The sequence below is a fragment of the Vidua chalybeata genome, chromosome 1, assembly GCF_026979565.1.
Source record: "Vidua chalybeata isolate OUT-0048 chromosome 1, bVidCha1 merged haplotype, whole genome shotgun sequence".
NCBI classification, from domain to species: domain Eukaryota; kingdom Metazoa; phylum Chordata; class Aves; order Passeriformes; family Viduidae; genus Vidua; species Vidua chalybeata.
The window spans coordinates 9,900,988-9,925,012 of record NC_071530.1 but is presented as its reverse complement, the minus strand read 5'-3'; the positions used below and the strand labels follow the sequence as shown (position 1 = coordinate 9,925,012).

The 24,025-nt window shown below is 36.4% G+C and overlaps 1 protein-coding gene across 2 annotated transcripts in view; it reads left to right on the top strand.

The window, feature by feature from the left end:
* VIPR2 (vasoactive intestinal peptide receptor 2) overlaps window positions 1–24,025 on the top strand; it is a 49,795-nt gene that overhangs the window by 9,084 nt on the left and 16,686 nt on the right. For both annotated transcript variants that reach the window (XR_008432510.1, XM_053951287.1), the window contains exons 3-6: window positions 5,691–5,798; window positions 9,469–9,566; window positions 18,239–18,336; window positions 21,456–21,597. Coding sequence is in view for 1 of the 2 variants with exons in the window: in XM_053951287.1 (XP_053807262.1) it covers window positions 5,691–5,798; window positions 9,469–9,566; window positions 18,239–18,336; window positions 21,456–21,597 (446 nt within the window). In the remaining variant the exon portion in view is untranslated. The remainder of the gene's footprint in view (window positions 1–5,690; window positions 5,799–9,468; window positions 9,567–18,238; window positions 18,337–21,455; window positions 21,598–24,025) is intronic.

Below are 24,025 nucleotides of genomic sequence, written 5' to 3'. Positions count from 1 at the left end.
GTTTCCTCAGTGTTTCTGAGTAATTGGGGCTGCTCCTATTCCCCACTGGAGGCAGTGTTTGTATTGTCACAGGACTGCAGGCAGGCAGCCCCACGCAGAGGGGCTTTGGCCAGGCAGGGTCCAAGCAGGTCCTTCCCCCAGGTCAAGGCAGCTCCAGCCCCAGGCAGGTGTCACCTCCCTGGGACAGGGACATCAGCCTGCAGAGGTGAGTCAGGGCCCAGCACAGGGCACCAGGGTTGGGCAGAGCTCTGGGATGGCTGGGCAGGGCCACAGTGCAGGGCAGGGGAGAGGAAGGCACAGGCTCTGAGGAGGATGAAGGCAGCTGCGGCCCCATCACAGCCTGTTTGTGCTCTCAGAGCCCTGGCAAAAGCAAGTGGGAAATACCCTCAGTGAGGCCGCGTGGAGCAATAGCCTTTTTTGGGACCGTCGCATTCCTGTTCCCACTCTAAGCAGTTCTGCTTTGCTCCCAGTTTGCTAGCTTGCTACTTGTGCAGCACCTGCTTTTCGTTTTTTTTTTTTCACTTGTGTGAAAATGCAAAAGGAATGTCAGTCCATATATGTTCATAATTCCCATGCGACCTAAGTTCCATGCTGTGGCACACAGACCTGCAGTCTAGAAATCATTGCCCAAAAGAGGTGAGATGGCTCCCGCTCTGCCAAGTACAAAAATCAAAACATTGAAAATAAACCCTAGGCAAGCTGTCGACTTTCTGACTCATTTTCAAAGCACTCTGTTGTTTTTTCATGTTTTATGCATGCCTAGACAGTTTTGAAAAATGCTAAACGTCTTTTGGAAGTGACAATTTTTAAATCCAAATACAAAGTGCCACCTAGTGGTTATATATTTATAAAAGGTGTCTGTAAACAAAATTTTCCAGCACAAGCCCCAGTGTTTTCCTCTCCCCTGCCCTGCACTGTGGTCCTGCCCAGCCATCCCAGTGTTTCATGTTTTTATAGACAAAGAAGCACTCCTAGGTAAGTGAACTTGTTGCTCAAAGACTGGATCTCAAAAAGCAGAATGATGAATGGGGTGGCAGCACTTATGTAAGCTGAAGAAAATGGGAAACAAAATGTAGTTTATAGTCTGTTATGTTTCCTTTAATTATGAAGTATCTGCAAATGCATGACAAGCATTAAAGACCAAACATTCAAATAAAGTAAGTGATCTCATTGAAACTAGCTGACAACAGCATCTGCAGCATCCTCTGGAGGAGCAGGAGAAGAGACTTCTGGGCGAGTCACTGAGCAAAGGTTTTCAGGGAAGTTTGCTTGTTTCCTTGGATGTTCTGTGAAGAACACATCAAAGAAATAAATGGTGCAAATGAAGACATTGAAAAGGGATTGTTCTATGCAGGCTGCAGGAGTGTTCTACACACCACAGAATCAGGAATCTAGAATCTTTTTTCTTTTTGCCTTTGCTCATTTTGTTAACAGTTGTTAATGGCTTAACCCCAGAGGTCAACCCAGACACTGCACTCCCCCATTAGCAGGATTGGGGAGAGAATTGGAAAAGCTGAAAAACTCTTGCATTGAGAAAAGGACAGTTTAATAGGGAAAGCAAAAACCCACTGTTTAGCACAAATCCCAAACACAGCCCCATATTAGCAGCTGTAAAGAAAATTAACTCTATCCCAGCCAGAACCAGTCCAATAGTTAAAAAAAAACCTAAAGAATATAATAGTAGACATGCAGAAAAAGTTGAGGAGCTAGCACAAATTTAAGCTGAACTTACTTTTTATGTGTGCATATCAAAGTGAAAGGACAAAAACACTCAATGGTTGAAAAAACATAGAGAAAACATAGTGACTACATAGAGAAAACATAGTGAAAACATAGAGACTAAATCCAATAATGAACATAAAAGAAAAAAAAGATGTACCTTAAAGTACATCTGGGTACTTAGAATACTTTAAAAATAATATAAATAAAAATTACAGACATTATAGGAAATAAACACTGGAGCAATTAAAGTTTTGCCTTAAAAGTGAGCTACAGAAAGAAATGGAAAGCTAACTATAGAAAGTATCATTTTATTGGTAAAATTGTTACCAGAACTAGAATGTAAAAGCTTATTTAAACATAAAAATATGAATCTTTTTTATCTGACTTATTTAATATCATTCAGAGACAGTAGGAAGCAGGCCTGTATATGTGAGAGATGGGTAAAATTTCCAAAAATGAGACTTTAAATAATGATTTTATGAGTGATGCACTGATGGATGACAGTCCAGAAATCCTAACACTGAATGAATTAATGGCTGGACGGAGAGTTGTAGAGTAGAGAGGAGAATACTAAGTTGAATCAAGTTAGATATCCTATGTAGGGAAACAGAAACATTTAACATAGCATTTACCACACCTTCACTTCCCTGCAGTGTGATTATTTAAAGCACCATAGACTGCTTTGTGGTGGCTGGAAAGAAATAGGCAATCGTTGGGAGCAATTAATCTGGCCTAGTTTCATGTGTTTTAAGGTGAAGTCAAGTTAATTGTATGCCACCTTTGTATAAGGGTATGTTTTTCCAAAGAGAAAAAGAAGATATATTAATGCAATATTGGTAAAAATCTGTAGTAACTGGAAGAAGGGGGCAATGAGGAAAGGTGTGATTTGAAAGCCCAGAAGATGCATTACTGTTTAGTTGTAATTCTAGCAGTAATTACACCAGTAATACCATTTCAGGATTCAGACTAGACCAGTTTTCAGATGCCCACTGTAGTCATTCAGTAAATGCATCCAGGACATTTCAGCAGTTTTCTCAGATGTCCTGTACCATTATCAGTAAGCCCATAGAAATACATAAAATGAGGCTTAATATTCTTGGAGTTCTGGTGACAGCCGCTTCAGTTTCAGTCACATGATTTGTGATGCATTTAAATGTAGTCTACATGTAGGAAATGTGTTTGGTGTTACTTCATCCATTTGATTTGAGTAATCTGAAACACTACAACTCTCTCCTGGGCCATAGATGCCTGTAAAGTCCTAAAATACTGAGGAAAAATAAGGGAAAAAACCATTAGTGACTTGTGATGTTTTGGACATCAGCAACTTGTATACTGAGTTCCTTCCAGCAGGCTTTGAGATTTGATACAAATTGTGTTGATTAATTTTGGTAGCAATAGGACTTGAACTTCAATTTTTCTATATAGTATTCCATACAATTGAATAAGATTTTTAAGTGTTTTCTGTGGAAAATATAGCAATGGAGCTCTGAAGTCCATGCTGTTCAGCTGCCTGTTTGGCAAAACCTTAGCCCAGTTGATATACAGCAGCATAGGAAAAATTTATAAATGCTTCTAAGCTGTTTGCAAATCACTGTAACAAACCCACTGTTTTACAGAGAGTGGATTGAATAAAAGGGAAAATTTCAGAAAGTCCTCAGCTTCCATGGGTGTGCATGAACAGTTTCATGACTCGGCTCTCACTGTTAGTAGAAATGGAATTGAAATAAAGATGTCTGAGGTCTTACAAGATGATAATTATTCTTGTGTACTCCGGGGCTTGTTTATGCTGGCTCAGGCAGTCCATCAATCAAAGCCAAAATAATTTCATTTTGTCACTGTAGTTTCTGAGTGCTGGCAGATGAAGAAAATAGTTTCTTTGTCTTTCTGATTACTTGTATGTCATGTTATTGATGTTGTTTTTGGCTTAAAATGAGCTGGGGAAAGCTGACCAAGCATGACCTGAATTGGTTCAGGTGAACATTCTTTTACTTTGAGTAAGCTCTAGTGCTACATCATAGAGATTTGGGCTTGATGTTGACCCAGAACTACAGCTCAGGAAGGACCTAAGCATGTTGAAATTCCATTTCAAAGGCTCTGAAGGTGACCTGCTCAGTGTAAACCTCTGAAATTGTGCACAGATGGCCAAGCCACCATCAGAGATCTCTCAGGGCTACTGCTGGTAACACAGAGAGGCTGATACAGCACACAGGGCAGTGGACGATAAGGCATTACATTATCTACACATGGAGACAAACTTTGTGAAGTGTTCCCTTTAGTAATCCGTTATTTTTGGCATAATCTTTCTGAATATAGAACAGATGCTGCATTTAGAACTGTACAATCCTATGAGGAGTGAATAAAGACCCAATGCCCATAAGCAAGTGAATCCTTTAGAGAATTGCACTTCCCTGGGAAACTGTATGAAGAGTACTCTGTGGAATTGGTGATCAAATGCAGAATTTCCCCCATAATCCTCCTCTCATTTTCATTTATCATCTCCAAACCTTGTTCTTGTGCCGCTCAGAGGCTCTCTCACAGCTATCACACTTGGGTGGATGTTTCCAGAGGAAAGCAAGGCCCATGGGAACTCTGTGCCACTGGCTTTCCTTTGTGCTGCAGCTAGGACATAGCCCTGGGACAAATCCAGTTGCTGGTCCTGTTACACATTCTTTGGTTCCCTAGTTTACGTGTGCTTTGAAAGTAACTTAAACTTTGAAAGCAGGATGCTGCATATTTTAAGTCAACACAAGCTGTCCAAGTTTAATCGCACTAAAAAGTTTTTATACAAATATAGAACTTCTAAATATTCCTTTTCAAGTTTCATTTAACTCATGTGGCTTGATTTTGGGCATGATCTCACTAGCACAGAATAAATTAATAATGAATTGCTAATACTATAAATATTCAGAAGAATAATATGGCTGTGAGCAGTTTCCAATCCAAGTTTTATGTTCTCTACTGAAAGGAACAAACTGTCCCTTATACTGCTAAGAATCTTATGGAGATAGCACCAGTGGTACAATAGTTTGATTTCTGTCTTTAACATTAATTACAAATTAAAATTTTTAATTGCCTTATCTGAAGACATAAATGTCCAGAATTTTGCATGATTTCTTTTTTTTTTAATAACTTGAACTGAGATAATTTCCTTACTTCTTTGTCCTTCAAGGCTTGTGTTGACAAACTTTCATAGCTGTTTTCTTAGCTTAGAAGATATGCATTATAAACAGACACCTTTAAACAGGGCATGATTGAGCCAATTGAGCTGCCTATAGCAGCTATAGGAAAATTTACACTCATTCACAAGATACAGGCTTTGAGCCACATTGATATGGATATCAACATGGGCAAAAGCTGTATCAAGTTACTTCTTATTTCTTATTTACTGTAACTATAAAATATGTCTATGAAATTTGAAGTCCCCCTGCCCTTCCTGAAACCAATATATAGAAGCATTTTTTGTTCAAATGTCTGGTTTTTAGTTTGAGAGATTATTCTGTAAGTCCATGCCTTTTGTTCCAAACCCTCTCCAGTCATAATGCATGCCTATCATATGTGGTGCTGAGTCCAATGACCTACTTATATATTTATTTGTGATGTTCAGTCTGCTTGATAAAAAACTCTTATTTTAACGATGATTAGGAAATTCTCAAAATGTTGCAATTCTTAATAATCCCTATCAATGCTCTGGAGTTACTTTTTAATCTTTCTTACTTTTTCTTAGCATCCTCCCATCACAATGACATTGTTTTAATGAGACATTTTGCAAAAAAAGTATTAACTGACCTAAAAACTGGCTGGTTAATCAGCAGACTCTTATGATTCCTTTAAAGTTTTCATGGACAATATCATCTTTGCAGCTTTCTTAAAGGAGTCTAGTATTCTTTGAACCACTTGTCCAAAGCTTTCACCAGGTCTTTATAAGGTAAACTCAGCTTTCAAGTCTGTTAACATTGGTTTTGTTTCAGGATGTGTTGGAGTTTGGGATAATATCACCTGTTGGCGACCTGCAAAGATTGGAGAGACTGTCACTGTCCCATGTCCAAAAGTATTTAGCCTTTTTTCTGGCAAACCAGGTATTTTATTTTAAGGTGTATTTTTACTGTCTTCTCTCTGCAACATAATGTCCTAAAAATGGTTTATTTGGGGGTTTAATTTTCTTTGTAGATTAGAAATTCTTGTCAGAGCTGTTCAGGATACACGGTGAAAAGACCAAATTATCATCTTTGTGTTCTGTTTAGTGTTCTCTGAGTTGGATACTAAGTATATTTCTGATACAGTGATACTCACCAAAGCTGCCGACATTGCTTGCTCTTTTTTGACTTATTTTGTTAATTATTAAGGCAGCTGAGCCTGACTGACATCTCTAACAGTTGCCAGCAGGCCACATGTAGGTTGTTCCCTCTGTGTCTCAGGAGGGGAGCTCTGCCTTGCCATCACGAGAATAAAGAGCCCACATTAACAGATAATACCTAAAATTACTGCTATTGCAATTTAAGGTAGTTATTATGAAACCTTTTATTCTGCTTTTTAATGGAACTTGAAAAGAGCTCATCAGTGTCTCAGACTGCTGAAACATTTAACTAGTTTAAGTCTCCCATCTTCTGCACCATCTTGTCAATACATCATATTTTGCCCTGTGGCATTTAAGTGGGGTTTTGAAAATAGATGATGCACACAGAGTATTTCACATGTATCTCAAAAAGCTGCTGAAAACATCTTATCCCCATTCCTCAGGTGGGAAACCATTGTCATGAAGAGCTGGTGAAAGGTGAAAAACTTACCACAGTTATGTAATTCTTTTTTGCAGGGAGAATAGAGGGGTTGGTGTCTCCGTGGAGAGCTTTAACAATATTACTTTTAACTTAGAGGTTAATTTGGGGTATGACTAAAATACCTTTAGACTCAAAACTGTTGAAAAAGTCTTATTCCAGTAAAAAATAGATAAGTAAAACAATCTACAGATGAGCAAAGGTTTTCATTCCTGGAACTGGTGAATCTTGATTAGTTTATCATGGATAGTCTAAACAATTTGTAAAGGGGAAAGTATGTGTAATCGTCACTAAATGTTGTGAAATCTATAAAAGTTTTTGACTTACTCAAATGAAGATAATAGTGTGTTTTCATGAGACAAGGCAAACTAATAAATATCAAAAATTCAAAATCTGAATTAAATCACACTGCTTCTGTCTATTTGCCAAAAGCTAGAGCATGCACACTCTCTCTGGAGTCTAACTGTAGTTATATTACAACAACATTTTAATTTTATTATAGAACAACTGCAATAAATATTTACGTCTGAAACTTTCACAGCGCATTACAACCCTATTTCACTTCACCATGGTGTCAGCAAGACTGAAATATTTCTTCATTTTGTAGTTTGCTATAATTTTCCCAGATCCAGCTTTTTTCATAGCTACCTGTTTACTTCCTGCTTGTGAAACTAGCAGGGTTGATTTTTAGAGGTTCCTGTCCACTTAGGAGTGTTTTTTAACCGTTGTCTTTCTAAAATTTCAGAGAAGGAAGACAACAAACATTTTGCATAGTTGATTCAATTAAAAGCTAACGAAGCATCTTGGTACTTTCATATGTTGATTATGCTCAGGAATATGTAATTTATTTAATTCTTAACAGCACATTACAAATGAACTTCATTGTTATGGTGGAAAATTATGAAAATACCTTCAAACAAGAAATTTCACTCTTTTTATTTAGCCAGATTTGTGAGATCTTTGTTTTAGCTTTTAGTGTTTAAGAGGAGTTAAAATTCTACTTCCAGATGATTTAGACTACCTTATTTTTATGCAAATATTCCAAACCTCAAGTAGGCTTTTAAATACCATCAATTTCTTAAAGGATTTCCCAATTTAAATTGTGAATTTTAATAAATAGTTGTCTTCTCATCTTCTCATCTTTTTGGAGAGCTGGCTCTAAATTTCTTCTATGGTGCTCTATGTTATAGTTTAAGCATACCACGTGATTAATTCTGTATTGATTTTTAGTAACTTTTGATTAAAAGAATTTTTACTGTAAAAGCAATCATGTTATCCTATAATGTTTTTCTTGTATTTTACAAGTTTATTAGTCTCAGAAAGTTATTCTGTAAAGTTTTTATTCAAATGTATGTGTCAAGTTATAGGTTTTAAATAAGGTTGCCATCTGAAATACTTAATTGTATGAAAAGATGGTGTAGAAATAAACATTGCCTTCCATAGAACATTGCCCAACTCTCTTTAGGTTAGAAGGTATTGCAGTATTTGAAGTAAAAAATACTTCAGCGTCTTGAGTACATTGAGGGGTTTTTTTGCAAAACTGGCTTTGACGCAATTGTGGTTCTGTTAACACATTCCTCTGCTCTGCCTGGTCAGAGAATCTTGATGTACTTTTAAAGTGAAGACTCTTCACAGTGTATAAATAGGTTACATTTTCTTTTAAAAATGTCATTTCTATGCCAAATGGCAAAAGTGGTCCCGTTGTTTGAGGAGACTGTGGGTTCAGGTCAAGGCCTTTTTATTAGCTGGAAAGATTTGGTTGTTGGCTGGTGAACCATTTAAAGGATATTTACAACTTTCCACTGAAGACTTTATACAAAGAAGAAATTCCAGTAACCAATCAACAGAATAAAGATCTCAAAAGTTTTAGTTTGCAGTACATATAAACAAGTTTGGTGATTCTTGACCAACACTGACCTATGGCACATAAATTTATTTTTCTATGGTGAAAACCAGGCATCTTTAAGTCAGTTATAGACCAGTGGTAAACTCCAAACCAAAGCAGTATATTATTATAGATTTCAAGTATCATAGATATACAAATTGCTCTAAGAAATGTGAGGGGAAGTTGAGTATGAGTTAATATTGTAAAAGTAAGTTATAATAAATATGATGACTATTCTTTAGTCTGACATCAGGCTTTTCTGTTTGGCCCTCTTGAAATTGTTCCATATTGCATGAAAATTAATTCATTTTAATTAGATTAAGAAGCAGAATCATGGGTTGCCCCCATCTCATCTGTGTGATGTCATCTCTGGAAAGAGACAACTTTTTCTGTCAGCTCCAAACAGAAACTTTCTGAAATTAATAAATGTTCCAAATTCCTTTCCAACCATACTTTCACATGTCCTGTACATTCCCTGTATGACATTGTTTCGATATTGGTTCAAAGAGTGAAATTCAGCATGCATCTTTACCTGATTCTTCAGTCTATGACATAATTTGTCTTTTAAGCTTCATTACCAAACTTACCAACATTTGCTGTAGCAGTAAGTCATCACCTCAATGTCTAAGAGCTTTTATAAGTCTTCAGTAGATTCCTCAGTATTGGCTTCTCAGAAGGCTTAAATAGGAGCTTAGAACAATACTCACTGAAATTACTTTTCTTTCAAATTACCTACAAATAGCCTCTTTATAGAGTGAAGTGTATGGCTCCCTTCTGAGTATTTTAAATAAAACAGCAGAACAGTTTAGGCTTTTGCAGATGTGTAACAGAAATAGCTGTTATACTAAAGGAAAAGTCTCAGGTTTACTTCTGTTTTTCTGTAGTGCAAAGGCAACTCCAAGCAAGTGTAAAAGCCAAAGTAATTTGAATAAAAGAACATGAAAGGAAATGGCTGGGTTGAGTCCTAGGAAACAAAGGAAAAAGAGCTAGGTTGTGACCAGCTAATGACACAGTTAGATTGTCTAAGGAGTCATTGATGAGGAGAGTTTTGAATCTTTCTGATTTAAACTCTCTAATTTTGCTTTACAGGAAACATTAGCAAAAATTGTACAAGTAATGGATGGTCGGATATATTTCCTGACATTTTAAGTACTTGTGGATATAATGACTACGAAGATGATTACAAGGTAGGAAAAATACTTTTTCTATTCATTTAGATGATGGTGTTCTGTACAGCTATCAGATATATTCTGCTTCTAAATAAATCCCATTTTACTCAAAGTGAATAAAAATGAGATAGAATGAAAATATGCAGTAATTTTTCATAGCATTGGTTGCAATACGCTTGGATTGCAGTTGTCTAATGAGATAAAATCAGGAATCTAGAACTCGGTAACTGTTTGAAACTCAAGGCTATAAACTGCTGGTAATTGCAGTGAAGCATCTGTATATCTAATATTGCAGTGCTACTCAGCTGGTGCACCATATGTTTTGCATTGTGAAATTTGTAATTTCAAAAGAATATTTTTTAAAAGTTATTGCAAAACCTAATTCTAATAATCTGTTATAATCTGTTAATATTACATGCACCACTTGGTTGATGCTATGTGTTAAAGTTGTAAGTAAAATAGAATTGATTTAGGTCATTGGAGTTATTGGCAGATTTATATTGGACTTGAAATTGTGCTAGCAGTTGTAAGTTATTCAGAAAGCTATCAAGGTATCCTGAATACACTATGCATGGAAAACTGAATTTGTTCACTTTGCAGATACTATCTCTTTTTGTTGAGAGAAGGGTTTTTACCATCATGATTTCTGTATTTTCTGTCTGTTTTCCTGCTGAGGCTAACAGAGCAAGAGTTTGTTTACAAGGATGAACTCATAGTGTCAGTAAAACTGTTATTACCTAAAGTGGATTAAGTTCTCTCATGAACAAAGATACTTGTCCAGTTGGGTTTTTTTCTCTGGATTTTAGTATCTGTGGAATAGCTGTTGCAGATCAGATCTGTCTGGCTTGCAGAGCTGCCCTGGTATTCCAGCCAAGGCAGGAAGGTTTTGGCATTTTTTCTGTATTCAAAAGCCCAACCATATACTGTAGTTTAAAATAGAGAAAAAATGAGAGAATATATTGTTTCCCCAACTTTTCTGAAGACAAATTCTAAAACATCTGTGTCATCTGACAGCTTGGGAACACACATGTATTACTGCTAAAACAGCCACTTTAAACATTGTCACTCAACCCAGGAATTGCCATGTGGTGTGAAAATGGGTCAAAACATAAAAATTCAAATTAACAAAATATAATATTTCAAGTAGTGAGAAACAGTTAGAAGATGAACTAGTATAATAGAAAAGCCGTTCTTATTTGACATATTCATTAGCAAGTTGAGGGAATGAAATGCAAATTGAGTATACTTGCAGGAATTAACCTAGACAGCTTGAAATAGGATGTAGCAGCAACATTTGGAAAAGCCTTGAAAAAAGCAAATAGTAAAAGTGTGAGGATGAAAATCAGGAGAGGGATGTGGAAAGCAGGTACTAGAAAATATTGGCAAACATACAATAAATATATCATACATACAAAAGAAATCATAGAGAAAACAGAAAAATGCAAGTATCATGCAGTAGTGAGATTTCAGGAGGCATTTGAGGTTCTGCACCAGCTACTTGTTTTCACAGAAGATGTTTTCTTGAATTCAGATCTTGGTGCTCAATGGTAGCCCTTCAAACCAAAACCTTTACTCATCATAAATCAGTATAGTTTGTTGGGTTTTTTTACATCTAATATTTCAACTATGAGAACTAAAAATAAGGTCCTAATATTTGGATACTGAGTATTCCGGGCATAAAAAATGTCACGAAACATGCTCTGCAGTATGGGGTATGAAGTATATGAGATTGACCTCAAAGTTACATTAACTAATATTTTAGGGAAGGTGGCAAAATAGTTTTTCTAGAGTGAGTCCTAAGTGTTCTTTTTTTTGTTTTGCTTTGAGGACAGTGTTAGAGGACTAGAAACTGTCTTTGGTGTAAATTTGGTGCCTGCATCTTCACTGCTGAATGAATTTCTATTATAGCTACAACTAAGTATTTATTCCTGTGGGGTTTTTTTTCTGTCTTTTAAGACACAGACTTTTATCTTTAATCTAAAGGGGGTTTATTTCTGTACATATTCTACATATTGTATATATATGCACACACACAGGCATATATCTCTCTGCAGATACACATTTATTTTGGGCAGCTTTGAATATTCTAGAGAAGGTTTAAATGACAAAGATCTGTGAGCAAATACTGAATCATTTGTTAACAGGTACAAAATTGCTATCCTTAAAAATGCACTGAGATGAGGAAGCTTATTAAAAAAATAGCATAAACATGTCACCTCTTATTTCCTTACTGAAAGATCTTGCATGCTTCCACAGTTTCTATTGATTTTATGTTCAAATTAAAATATTCCATTTTTATTCCATTTTAATGATATATTAGCAGGGTCTATAAAAAGAAACTATTTGCTTAACATTTCGAAATTAACTGTAACTGTGTCATCCAAAACCATTGGTTTATTCTGTGTTAGATCTTAGTATTCTTTACTGCTCTTGCCATTATAAATGGGAAATCAGTTTGATAAATATGACTGCCCTGGATTCAGCTGGGATAGAGTTAATTTTCTTCCTAGTAGCTGGTACAGGGCTGTGTTTTGATTTTAGTGTGAGAATAATGTTTATTATTTGGTACAATTTGCTTATACTGGTGGTTTGCTGTTGCTAAGTAGTGCTTACCCTAAGTCAAGGACTTCTCAGCTTCCCCTGCTCTGCCAGCGAGCAGGTGCACAAGGGGCTGGGAGGGAGCATGGCCAGGACAGCTGAGCCCCCCTGGCCAGAGGGACATTCCCCACCACAGAATGTCGTGTCCAGTATATAAACCAGAGGAGTTGGCTGGGAGCTGTCAGCTGCTGCTCAGGAATGGGCTGGGCATCAGTCAGGGGCTGCTGAGCAATGGAGTTGGGCATCACTTGTCTTCTTATCCCAGCCCAGGTTTTCCCTTCTTCCCAGCTGTCCTCCCCACCCCATGGCAGGAGGAGGAGGGAGGGAGTGGTTGTGTGATGTTTTCTTGCCACTGAGGTTAAAGCATGACAATGACAATGTCTGAACAAAATATTTTTATGTTGTTATGGCATCAAAGTGTAGATCTAAACCTTTATTATATGCTTCCAGACCTTTTTCTGAAAGTAAACTAGTTACTGCTGATCTTCAAGATCACATTTTAGGTTCATCTTAGGTATTCAGATAAGTATCTTTTTTTCCCATTTTATATTTCTGTGGAGCTCACGGCAGTACAACACACAAGCAACAAAAAAAGCAAGCTTGATTTGACCACTCTAGAAACACACATCAAGGTGTGTTAACCAAACTCCAGCCTCACTGCAGTCTTTCCTTGACATACTTGACATCTTCTACCTAGACTGAACAAGCTGGAGATATGTCCTTGCTGTTGTCAGAATGTATTAAATGCTGTGTCAACATTATCAATATACAGCAAGATGTCTGGTGAATTTAAAGAACTGAAATGTGTCCACTTTATTTAAAATAATGACTGAATCAGTTAATACAGCTTTGTCTGATCTTAGGCCCAGGATTTATAAGATCAGACAAACCCCCCCCCCCCATATACAAGTTTCAGGCTGTGGGGTTTGAATGTGTAGTGTCATACGAAGAGAAGTTCCTGGAGAGAAAGATCCTTGGGGCTATTAAATGTGCTGACACTGTTGCAGCTTGTGCCTTTAGTAGAAGCACCATCCATGGATGAAGCATGCCCCATTTGCCCAATTTCTGGAGTGTTCTCATCACCCTGGATGAGCAGCAGATCAGCTCCCCAGACAAGGGGAGCTGAGGCAGTGCAGGCAGTGATGCCAGCAGTGCCTTGGCTGTAGCTGCCTTTAGAAAACAGATGCATTGCTGCTCTGTGGAGGGGATCATTGCTCTGGAATAATGCATTGTTTGCAGTGAGTCTAAACTGAATCTTTGCCTCTCACCAAAATCTGACACAAGGCACACATCTACCAATGTGTTTCCTTGTGCCTGTAAGTCATGCTAAATTTATTTATGTTATGCTGCATTTTTCATTAATGTTTTTCCATGAGGTGTGACTTGTATTCCTTAAAATAAAATCTTCATCACTGCAAGTGAGGACTAAGACTGAATTTTAGCTGATATTCTCTCTTGTAGAGCACAGAGGGAATTTGCTTTAATTGCAGAATATTAATAAACTGCTTAATTCCAGTACACGAGTGTTCACATTCACAGATTCATCTGCTGATACATGTTTACACAGGAAATGTGGAAGTTTGTGCATTTAAAGTGTTGTCATCTCTCCCATTATGGTTAGGGAACTTTGAATAAGAACACATTCTGACTGGCATAATTAAAATTAATGATGCCACTATTACTAGGAGATACTTATGGCAATGCTGATCTCATCTTTTTTTTGGGGGGTGGTATTTAGGCTCAAAATGAATTGAAGGAAAAATGCCTGAAAAAGGATATCATTAATTACTTGTATAAAGATTATTAAATGCCATGAGGAATGCAAATTTTATTACAAATCTTTTAGTAAATTCTATTCTTCTCTACATACATAATTTAAAAAAGTATAGAAATGTCCTATAAGAGAAAATGAAATTTTCCACAGCATGTAATCCATCTCTTTATCTCAGTTCATATTTATTCTTGTATGAGTACAGGGTTTTTAAAATGGCTGCTGCCTTGTTGAAGTTAATTTTGCACAAGGAAAGAACTAGGGTTCCTTACTCCATTTCTATTTGATTTTGCTCATTTCAATGTTTCTAAGGCACTGAATTCATTTGCTAGGTCCAGTTTCTATTTTACATTGTACAGTTTGAGATTTTGTGATATGTTTGAGTATGAATAGTCAAATATTACGAAATATTAAAATATTAACACATGGATCATGAAAATTTAGGATCACAAATTTTAATACAGTTGTAAGTCATTATATCTGTAAAGAGGAAACTCCTAGATGCAATATTACAGGATTATATTAGCCCACGGAATAAACAAAATGAAGAGACAGTTGGGATGATAATGGTCATAGATTCCTTAGCAATGATAAATTATATTTCTGGATGAAATGAATAAGAAGTTGAGGGCTTTTTATTTATTTTTATACATTAAGGGTGATTTCTGGTCAACAGCAAAACTCCTTTGGACAAAGAATCAAGCCCTTAACTCTCTCCAGTGTTTTCTCCTTCAGCACTCAGGTACCTTCTCACCCCTAGAGGTCCTTCCAAACCAAGGCTGAGGTTGGGAGCTCTGCCGGGTGACTCAGCTTTGCCTAGGGAGTGTCTCTGCTCTTCTGTGCTATTTCGTAAATAAACAGAATTCTATCTCCTGAACTGAGTAAAAATAACATGAAACTAAATTTAAAGGAAACATTAGCAGAACCAGGTGTCTTTTCTAAGAAAACAAACTACAAGTGTGCCTAAAATAGGCTTTACAAAAAATTTATTGAAGTTAAGACTAATTAGACAAACTTGTAGTAATCCAGTTTAATTTTATGTGTGGTGGTTTGTGCCCTTTTAAAACTTATTAACATTAAGTAGCCACAAAGAAAAAGAGGAAACATTTTAGGATTAGCTCTTTAGGAAACACACTTCTTATAACCACTTCCATTGGTTTTTTTTCTGAAAATCATAAGCCACTGATTTTTTTTTCCTATGCCTAACCACCTAATGACTTTGGTTTAGTGGTTGTAATTTTAATATTTTCCTCAGAAGTTTAAAAATAAATACTTGTATTTCATTTTTGGAATCAGCATTGCTGAAATAATCCTGTGAATATTTTGCAGAGGCCAGTTGTTATTACTATGTTCTGATTTTGTTAGACCTGCAGAAAAGTTCATGTCATTTCAATTTCATAATGGGATTTCAATTTCATGTGTATAACTTGAATCAGTTTTTCCTTTGAAAAGAGCTATAAAATCTGAAGGGGTTATAATATTTTTTCTGTGTTAAAATATGTTGAAAATATAATTTCTGAAATTCTCTTTTAGTCAATCCATACCTTTGTTGCAGTCATTTTATTCCTGACAATCTTACACATTTATATTTTAAGTTTAGAGGTTAAAGCTAAATGTTACTTGAGACACGGGTAATTGCTGTTCACACAGAGCAGTAAGAAATAAGTAAGACATCCCATTTTGTATAAAAGTCACTGGTTTTTTGTGCTATCAGATTTGGCATTTCTTTGCCTGTTTCTTTTGCACCAGTAACATACAAAGAGTTTGTTTGTAAAGGGTACTAGATTAAATACAGATGAGTGACAAATATTTAATAGCTGTGATTAGGTCAGTATTAGTCTAACAAATTTCCTGGTCTTCAATTGCCACAGCACAATGTGGAATTTAATTCTTTGTCTATACGGGGTTTGTGTGTTGAACTGACATATAATTTGAGAACACCTTTTACTAAGTTTTTTTTTTTTTGGAGAGTCACTAGGAGTTATAGAGGTCTTACAGGAAAATTAAGACGCATGTTTTATGTTCATACAGGAAATGTAAGGACCAGTATGATTGCATCATCTTTGGTGCTGAGTCTGATAAAGTGCTCCATGTTAATAATTTAAAGCATTCTAATAATCTAAATTTTTTTTTTGGAAAATCAAAATATTTGAATTTGAATAATTGTAATTTTTGATGGATTAAAATGGGTTAGTGTTTACTTACCTTTGCAACAGTTTGAGACACAGGGTTAATTTTTTGATCAGTAGAAAAATTTGTAGCATCTAAGATTTCTGTCCCTTATAAAACTAAACCACTAAAATGTCAGAGAAAAAGGGAAAAGTGTTATTTTCTACCATTTCAAGTGTAGAATAAGGATAATTATTATCATATGATAAAATAATTTCAGCTGTGTAATTATTGCTTATTTTCTCATGCTTAGCTTGAGTAAAACGACTGTGGTCATTATTAAGGTAATGTCCAAGCACTCTTGGCTGATTAACTTCAATCCTGACATAGTTCCATGCAGTTATTTCACATTCATCTGTTTGACCAAGGAATGGCCAGCAGAGAGACTCAGTCCTGCTGATACCAACAGCTCTTTGCTGGGCTAAAACTACAGGGGGCTCTTCTTTTGGTTTTAGCCAGACTATTTGTTGTAGGGGTCATGTGTGTGTACAGAATGCCAGAAACATTACATGAAATAGTGTGTTTTTTTTGTGGCAGAAGACAATCTCTTCTGCTCTCCCTAGCAGGGCAAAGTGACATTCACTTCATGTGCAGCAGCCTGACAGTTTCTGTCAAGCTCAGCCAGAGGATAAATTCAAGGCAATGTTACAGCACTGCAGCTGGACTACTGATGCTTTGTTAGTAAATTCATGCAGGGTTTTCCACCTTTTTTTCCTTCATTTAGGAATTCTGAAACCAGTTTCAATTTCCAATTTCAAGAGTCTCAGTCAGTGGAGTTTTTCCTGAAATCAAATCTGGACAGAATTTCCAAAATGGTGTGGAATGATGAAAAATTAAACCAGTCCAGCTTTCTTGTTGGACATATCTCAATCATCCCAATGCAGTTTGAACAGCTACTTTCTTTATACCAAAATACCAAAGACGATTTCTACATTCTAATAGTTGAAATATATAACAACATAGCAGTTGCTATGAATGCACTTAAGATCCATGGCAGTTGCTTCCCATATTTTTCTACTTTAACCATATCTACAGCAGTGCAGTTGCAAGATTCTTCATTCATTTCACATTTCATTTTGCCTTTTCCATATCTGTATAACATTTGCAAAGGGAATGTTCAGCTAATTTCATCATGAATTGGGATTACTAAAATAACCTCCTTACTTAGCCTTTTGAGTGCTATGAAAATAAATACACTAAAGTAATTTGAGATTCCTTTGGCTATATTAGTTTACTTAAAAGAGTTGCTTCCTTGCTACTTTTTACTAGTCTCATTTGGGAAGGCAAATGATAACCATGTGCATTAGATATTTAAATTCTGTCTCTTATACGTAGCATGTTCTGTGTTGCTTTTAAAATCTTTAATTTCATAATGTAATAAAAAACTTCACTGTTTTAATATTTGATTTAGCTTGAGTGGAAACTAATGTCAGACTAATGATTTTATTGTAGGCATAAATGGAGAAGCAGTTTAAATCTGAAAATATTTGGCCCTATTTTTCTTGACGTTGTTATTCAGAGTGTAATGTTAATGTAGTGTGTAGCTGATGAGTCTACAGATATATGCAGTTAATAAGCAGACTGCATTTCAGCCTGCTTTTCCTCCATTGAAAAACCTCCTTTCCAAATTTTAGCAAGTAACTTTACTAAAGAAAGGGTTTGTGTCACCATTTAATAAAGTATTTGAAAATTTAGAATGAGAAATTAATGAGACTTAAACATGTCTTTAAATTCATGTATAACTGCATTACAAAATACTCTAGAGCAGAAAGACTGAGGGAAATTATCTCTTTTAGAGATAATCCATTCTTTCAAACTGACTTGCTCTTCCAGTTTGATTGTGTTCATGGAAATTGATGAATCTGCTTCTTTATTTGACCTCATTGACATGATATCATCAACTGGAATGGTACCAGATTGTGTGTCTAAGTTTTGAGTTCCTGAGGCTGAATTTTCTACTGAAGACAATTGTCTTGAGATGTTGCCTTGCAAAATGTGTTGGAATAGAGATAAAACATTCTCATCATGTACTGCAGAGCAAAGATGAAAATCATGCTATAACTTTCAGAGCTATTTAATGGACAATTACATAATTTCACAGACAATTTGATGTATCAGTAACTAGTTTCTGCATATATATTTTTCTGTGCAGGTCAACTTCTATGTGAGGGTGAAAGCAATTTATACCCTTGGACACAGCGTATCTCTGATTGCTCTTACAACAGGAAGTATAATTCTTTGCCTTTTCAGGTATGTGTTTTTCATGAGTAAATATTAACAACAATAAGACATCTTTAACTGTTGTCTGATTGCTGAGCTATTTAGAAAATGCATGGAATTTACACTTTTTGCAGTTAAACAGCTGACAGCAATGTACTACTGACTAGATTTTTGCTAGCAATGATCATATTAACAATTTTCAAAGCATTTTACAAATTTACAGGCATTACAGATCACGTAAGAAAGAACAATAATTTAGGAATGATTACATAAAGCATTTTCTATTTGATTATTAAAATCAACATGTTGAATTGCTCTGGAGAATTAGCTGGATGCTGATCTCACCACTGGACAGGAGTGCAGCCATGTTTTGCAGAAGCTTCCAAGTGGTTTCCAGGGGTACTGTAATCAAAGGCAGTCACTAATTTGTCCAGCTGTAGATCACAGAATCACCAAATCACCAAGGCTGAAAGAGACCTTCAAGATCATCTACTCCTACCATCAACCCAGCACTGCCATAATCACCCCTAAACCATATCCCCAAGTGCTGCATCCAAACACCTTTTAAATGCTTCCAAAGACAGCTGACCCCACTACCTCCCTGGGCAACTCATTCCAATGCCTGACCACTCTTTCAGTGAAAGTTTTTTGTCTAATACCTAATCTAAACCTCCCTGATGCAACTAAAGGCCATTTCCTCTCATCCTTTCACTTGAATCATGGCAGAAGGGACCAGCCCCCACCTGGCTGCACCCTCCTTTTGGGTGGTTGTAGAGAGTGAGGAGGTCTCCCCTGAGCCTCCTCTTCTCCAGACAAAACAACCCCAGTTCCCTCACAAAACAACCCCAGTTCCCTCAGCTGCTCTGCACAGCACATGTTTTCTAGACCCTTTACCAGGTTGTTGCCCTTGTCTGGACACCCTCCAGCATCACAAAAATGTCCTTTTTGAAATGAGGGGCCCAGAACTAAACATGGTGCTCAAGTTAAAGCCTCACCAGTTCCAAGCACAGTAGTAAAGGTGTGGACAATTGTGCTGGGTCTACAAGGTTTTTGTTAGGCAGTTTTAGGAAAGGCAGTACTGCCTGCTGATTTTGCCTAATTTCTGTGACTTTTCTCAGACTGAAGGCAATCTTCAACTAGTAAAGTAACTTTTTAAATGGTCTTATCAGAATCACAGTTTTTCTCAGTCCCTCCACCTTCATGCCTTTATGTATCACTTCCACCTGTCTAACAGAATAGCCTTTATATTCTCCATTATGAACTTCACACAGCTTTTCTGCTCCACTTAGGACCAAGAAAACCAAGAAAGTGCATCTCACAGTTTTGGTAGAAAGGAAGTACAAATAATACATAGATAACAGCATGTTATTTGTTAGAGCCTCATTCCTCTCATGAAATATTCCTATGGAGAGTTCTGTAAGCCTTTCAGTCTGCCATCAAATTTTCTCAATATCTAAATCTTCAGAGACCATTCAGAGCAGATACATAACCCATAATTATGTTTGAAATACCTTTTAAAAAAATGAATTGAGCCAGTCATGGTCATACTCCTTCTACCCAGCAAATGCTCCAAGCAGATCCCAGTGCAGATTACTGCAGTTTCAAAACTGCTAAAACCTAAAACCACATTTAATACAGAGAATTGCAGACATCTGAATGTCACCCATCACCAGAAGTCAGATGTAACAAATCAAGCATTTAAGAGTTGTACTCAAAACCATCAATTTAAATATCTAAGTCGAGATATTTTTTCCCAGTCTTCCAATTGAGTCAGGGAAAACCAGACTTTTTTTCATGAGGCAACATATGCTCTTCTAAGTCCCCCTTCAAGAAGAATCTTTCTCTGTTATTTGCAGGGAACTGGGGCCTCTCAATATAGTGAGTTGAATTAGGAATCAATTTCTGCCCAGTAACTCCAAAATATTTGTTTGACAGCCTTGTATATATCCAGCATTTATTATCTGAGCTACTGAATGGGATGAATAACTAATCATCTACATGAGTTATTGAAGAAAAATAGTTTCCTCCTATTTGCAGCTTGCATGTATCTCTGAATTCCACAGGAACACGTGCTGCAGTCCAACATAATAGTGGTATTTCAGCAAAGGATGTGCATGTCCACAGCAATCACTGCATTTTTGACAACTGTTTAAAATTCAGCCTGGTATTTTGTCCTTTGCCAAATTCAGGGCTAGCATGGCAGATCTGTTCTTTATTTCCTTACACTCACTGTAACTATCCTTGCTTCAGTAATTTCAGAATGGATTATGTATGTTTGATAAAACTCAAAACTGGAAGAATACCTGTAAGTTGACACTGCACATTGCCATTACACCTATTGCATCTTCATGTTTTCACTGCTCATGCTTGCTAAAATTCTTGGGTTCTTGTCTATTTCCAGGTTCAGCTCAAGGTGCTGGTTGTGATCACAAAAACTCCTTAGAAACTTTTGGTTTCTAGGGATTTTCTATTAAAAGAATCTTTTAAATAGGAAAATCTTGAAGGGACTGTATTTTAAGGGAAAAGCCATCAACTTACAGCTTGCTTCCCCTGAGTACTCAATCATTTACATGGAATATTTAATCTGTCATTTATTTGTAAGGTTTTCACACGGCTGCCAGATTCAAGTTTTGTGTTCATTGGATAGAAAGGATAGGTGATCAAATGCTCTGAATGCATTTTTAATTGCTCTTGCATACACCATCATCATAGGATCAAAAGTCACTATATAGCAAAATAAAGGAGTTAAATAAAAGAATGAAACCAGAAAATAATAGGTGAGAGCACATCTGAAATATATCCAGGATAATCAAAGTTGAATTTGCAAGAAAAACACTGAAATGAGTGCACACACAGAAGGATACAATAGCCTATGTTTATTGTTAGCTTATTATGTCAGTTTATAGACAATTTATTATGTTATGTTAAAATATGAGAGAAATACCATTGGGATCTTTTAATCTGTGATACTTAACAGAAGTAAGAGATGAAAGAAAATAGCAAGGCAGCCCTGGCAAAATGACAGAAAAATGAAGAGTATGTTCTTACTCAAGGCTCATATTGCTAAGAAATGAACACAGAGTAACAGAAGTCTGTTCAACAGTTTCTACATCATAATCTAAAATGCTTCTTTTTAAATCTCTTTTTAGAAAACTTCATTGTACTCGGAATTACATCCATCTGAACCTGTTCCTCTCTTTCATTCTAAGAGCAATCTCTGTTTTAGTCAAGGATGATATTCTCTATTCCAGCTCCAACACAGCTCACTGTCCAGAGGATCAAACCTCATGGGTAAAAAACCTCATTTGCTACCTGGTGTAAATCTATATTGTCACTGAATTTTCCTCCCTAATCCTTTTAAATATTTAGGAGTATCAAAATTTCAGAGTAGACAATTCTGAAGAGAATATAATGACTAGGAGAAAGGTGTGATAGACGTATCAAGAAGGTTGCAGCACAAGCAGGAGACCTTAACATTGTTTGCATGTCCTTGAAGGACAACTTGTCATCAGTCAAGACAAATCATAACCAGATGCAGCTCAGAATAAATATGGCCACTGCATTAATCAGCTGGGAGGGTTGAAGACAAACAGGAGTGCCATCAGCAGGGAGTGATTAAAGGCAGCTGCTCTGGAAGTGTTCCAACAGCTTTATCAGAGGTCCAGGAACTGGACAGGTATCAGTGGAGGGAGGGAATAACTCAGGAAATTAAATATTTGCAGGAGTTGTCTTCATTAGCTCTGCAGTAGTTCTGGGCTATGACAGAAGTGTTATCATCTTCATTCTTGACAAGTTAATATGTTTACTGCATTTTCATGTACAGGGTTTAAAAAAATCTCAAGTCTTGCTGTTAAAACACTGACCACTATATGATATACCCCATTCATTGCTGTGTTGTTTCAGTCAAAAGTCCCTTCTAATTTTAATTAAATATAGTTTAAGCTTGTGAGAAAAAAAAATGGAATAAGATATTTTTGTCTTGATGAAGCCATATTGTCCCAAAACATGAAGTTCTTAGCAATGAATACCAAGCTATATGTAGGAATTCATAATCTGGGATATTTCTAATGGAGAAAAACAGGAACTGTGTTAGTAGACCCCAGTTAGGCAAAGTAAATAGTAGACAGATTACCAGGGGTAATCAGAAGTTCTTAAGTCCTTGAAAGACAGTTTAGTGGACTCTCAAAATACAACTTGGTTTCTGCAATTTCTTTTATTCTCCAGTTATTCTTGGCTACAAAGCCTTATACTTTCCTATTTAAATATGTCAGATTTTGTGGACTTCTGGCTAATTTCTGTTGCATTGTACCTGGGATGATCTGGCAGCTGCCTGACAAGGCTGGTCTGTCTTTCACTACCTTTCACATGTAACAGCACACAGGGTTTGCCCCTTTTGCCATGTGTGTGTGATGTTCCACATGATGTTCTGCTGCACTCACAGAGGTCTAAAACACACAGTTCATAAGGCTCTGTAAGTAGGTCCTAGCTCTGCATTACATGGAGAATTAATTTTGGCTGACTTTTCTGATAGATACCTTCACTGTTTAGCATGGGTAAATACAGCTGATACAGGATTACCTGAAGGAGGAAGGGAAAATACATTCATGCAGGTTTCTGGTATGTAAATTGAGAATGTAATACAAGGTAATATTGAAATTCATAAAGGATTACAAATTTTTCACTGTTGATCTGATTGTAAGAAGTCCTAAGCATAAAAGGAAATTTCAACTTGCTTGAAAATCTCAACTTTTTCAACAAAATTCGAAACTTCAAGACATTTTGAAATGCTTATTTTTATCCATCTTACATTATCTGGCCCATTGCTGATCTGCAGTGGATATCCCAAAGTCCCAAAGAGGTAAGATCAGTCTTACCAAAGTTAGCTAGCTTTCAAACTTTGGTTTTAGGCAGCTAAAATCAGGTGAAATGAATTCAAGCCTTTGGACTCTTCCTTAGCATGGATGTTACTTGGGGTGCACTGAGGTATCTGAGACATCATAGGGGGCTGATGGATACAAAGAAGTCTCCCTGTGGAGGTCTGTGCCCTTCTGGCTTAGCAGCTGGTGAATGCATCTCACTTCTTAATAAACATCTATGTTTAGAGAGAGGAATCAATCACTGAAAATTAGTAAATTACCTGCTTAGGTATCTGGGGTACTTGGAATTTTAACAGAAAAATGCAGGTATGAAAGGTATTTAAAATGGAGAAGTGAGTTAAGCTGGTAGAAATCAGAGATTTTATTTGGTCCAGATTGTGTAGTCTGTTACATTCACCATATCATTACATTTCTCAGCACATTCTCAGTCCATATGAACATTTTCATATTCAATTCTCACATCCCAGATTCCTACTGGGAAGTACCAAAGTAGCAGCAGCCAGCACCATGGAACATCAGCAGCACAGACATCTGAAAATTAATTCTCAAGAGCAGCACACAGACTCTAAGTATCATTTTTGATCATGTCTATGTGTTTTGTTAACTAAGAAACTCTAAAACATTTTCTAAAGGTAAAACATTAAAAGTCCAGCCAACTTTTTCTTCTGAGTTTACTGAGTCATCACAAAAAGTTGTATTTTTCACCCAGTTTCACATTTAGCTTTGAAAAAATCATGAAGTAGTTTCTTTGTTAAGTTTTACTGTGTTAGGAAGCGATGTGAGGTTTTAATGCATTTATTAGACTCCGAGTAGATGATAATTTAATTTTATAGTCATTTATT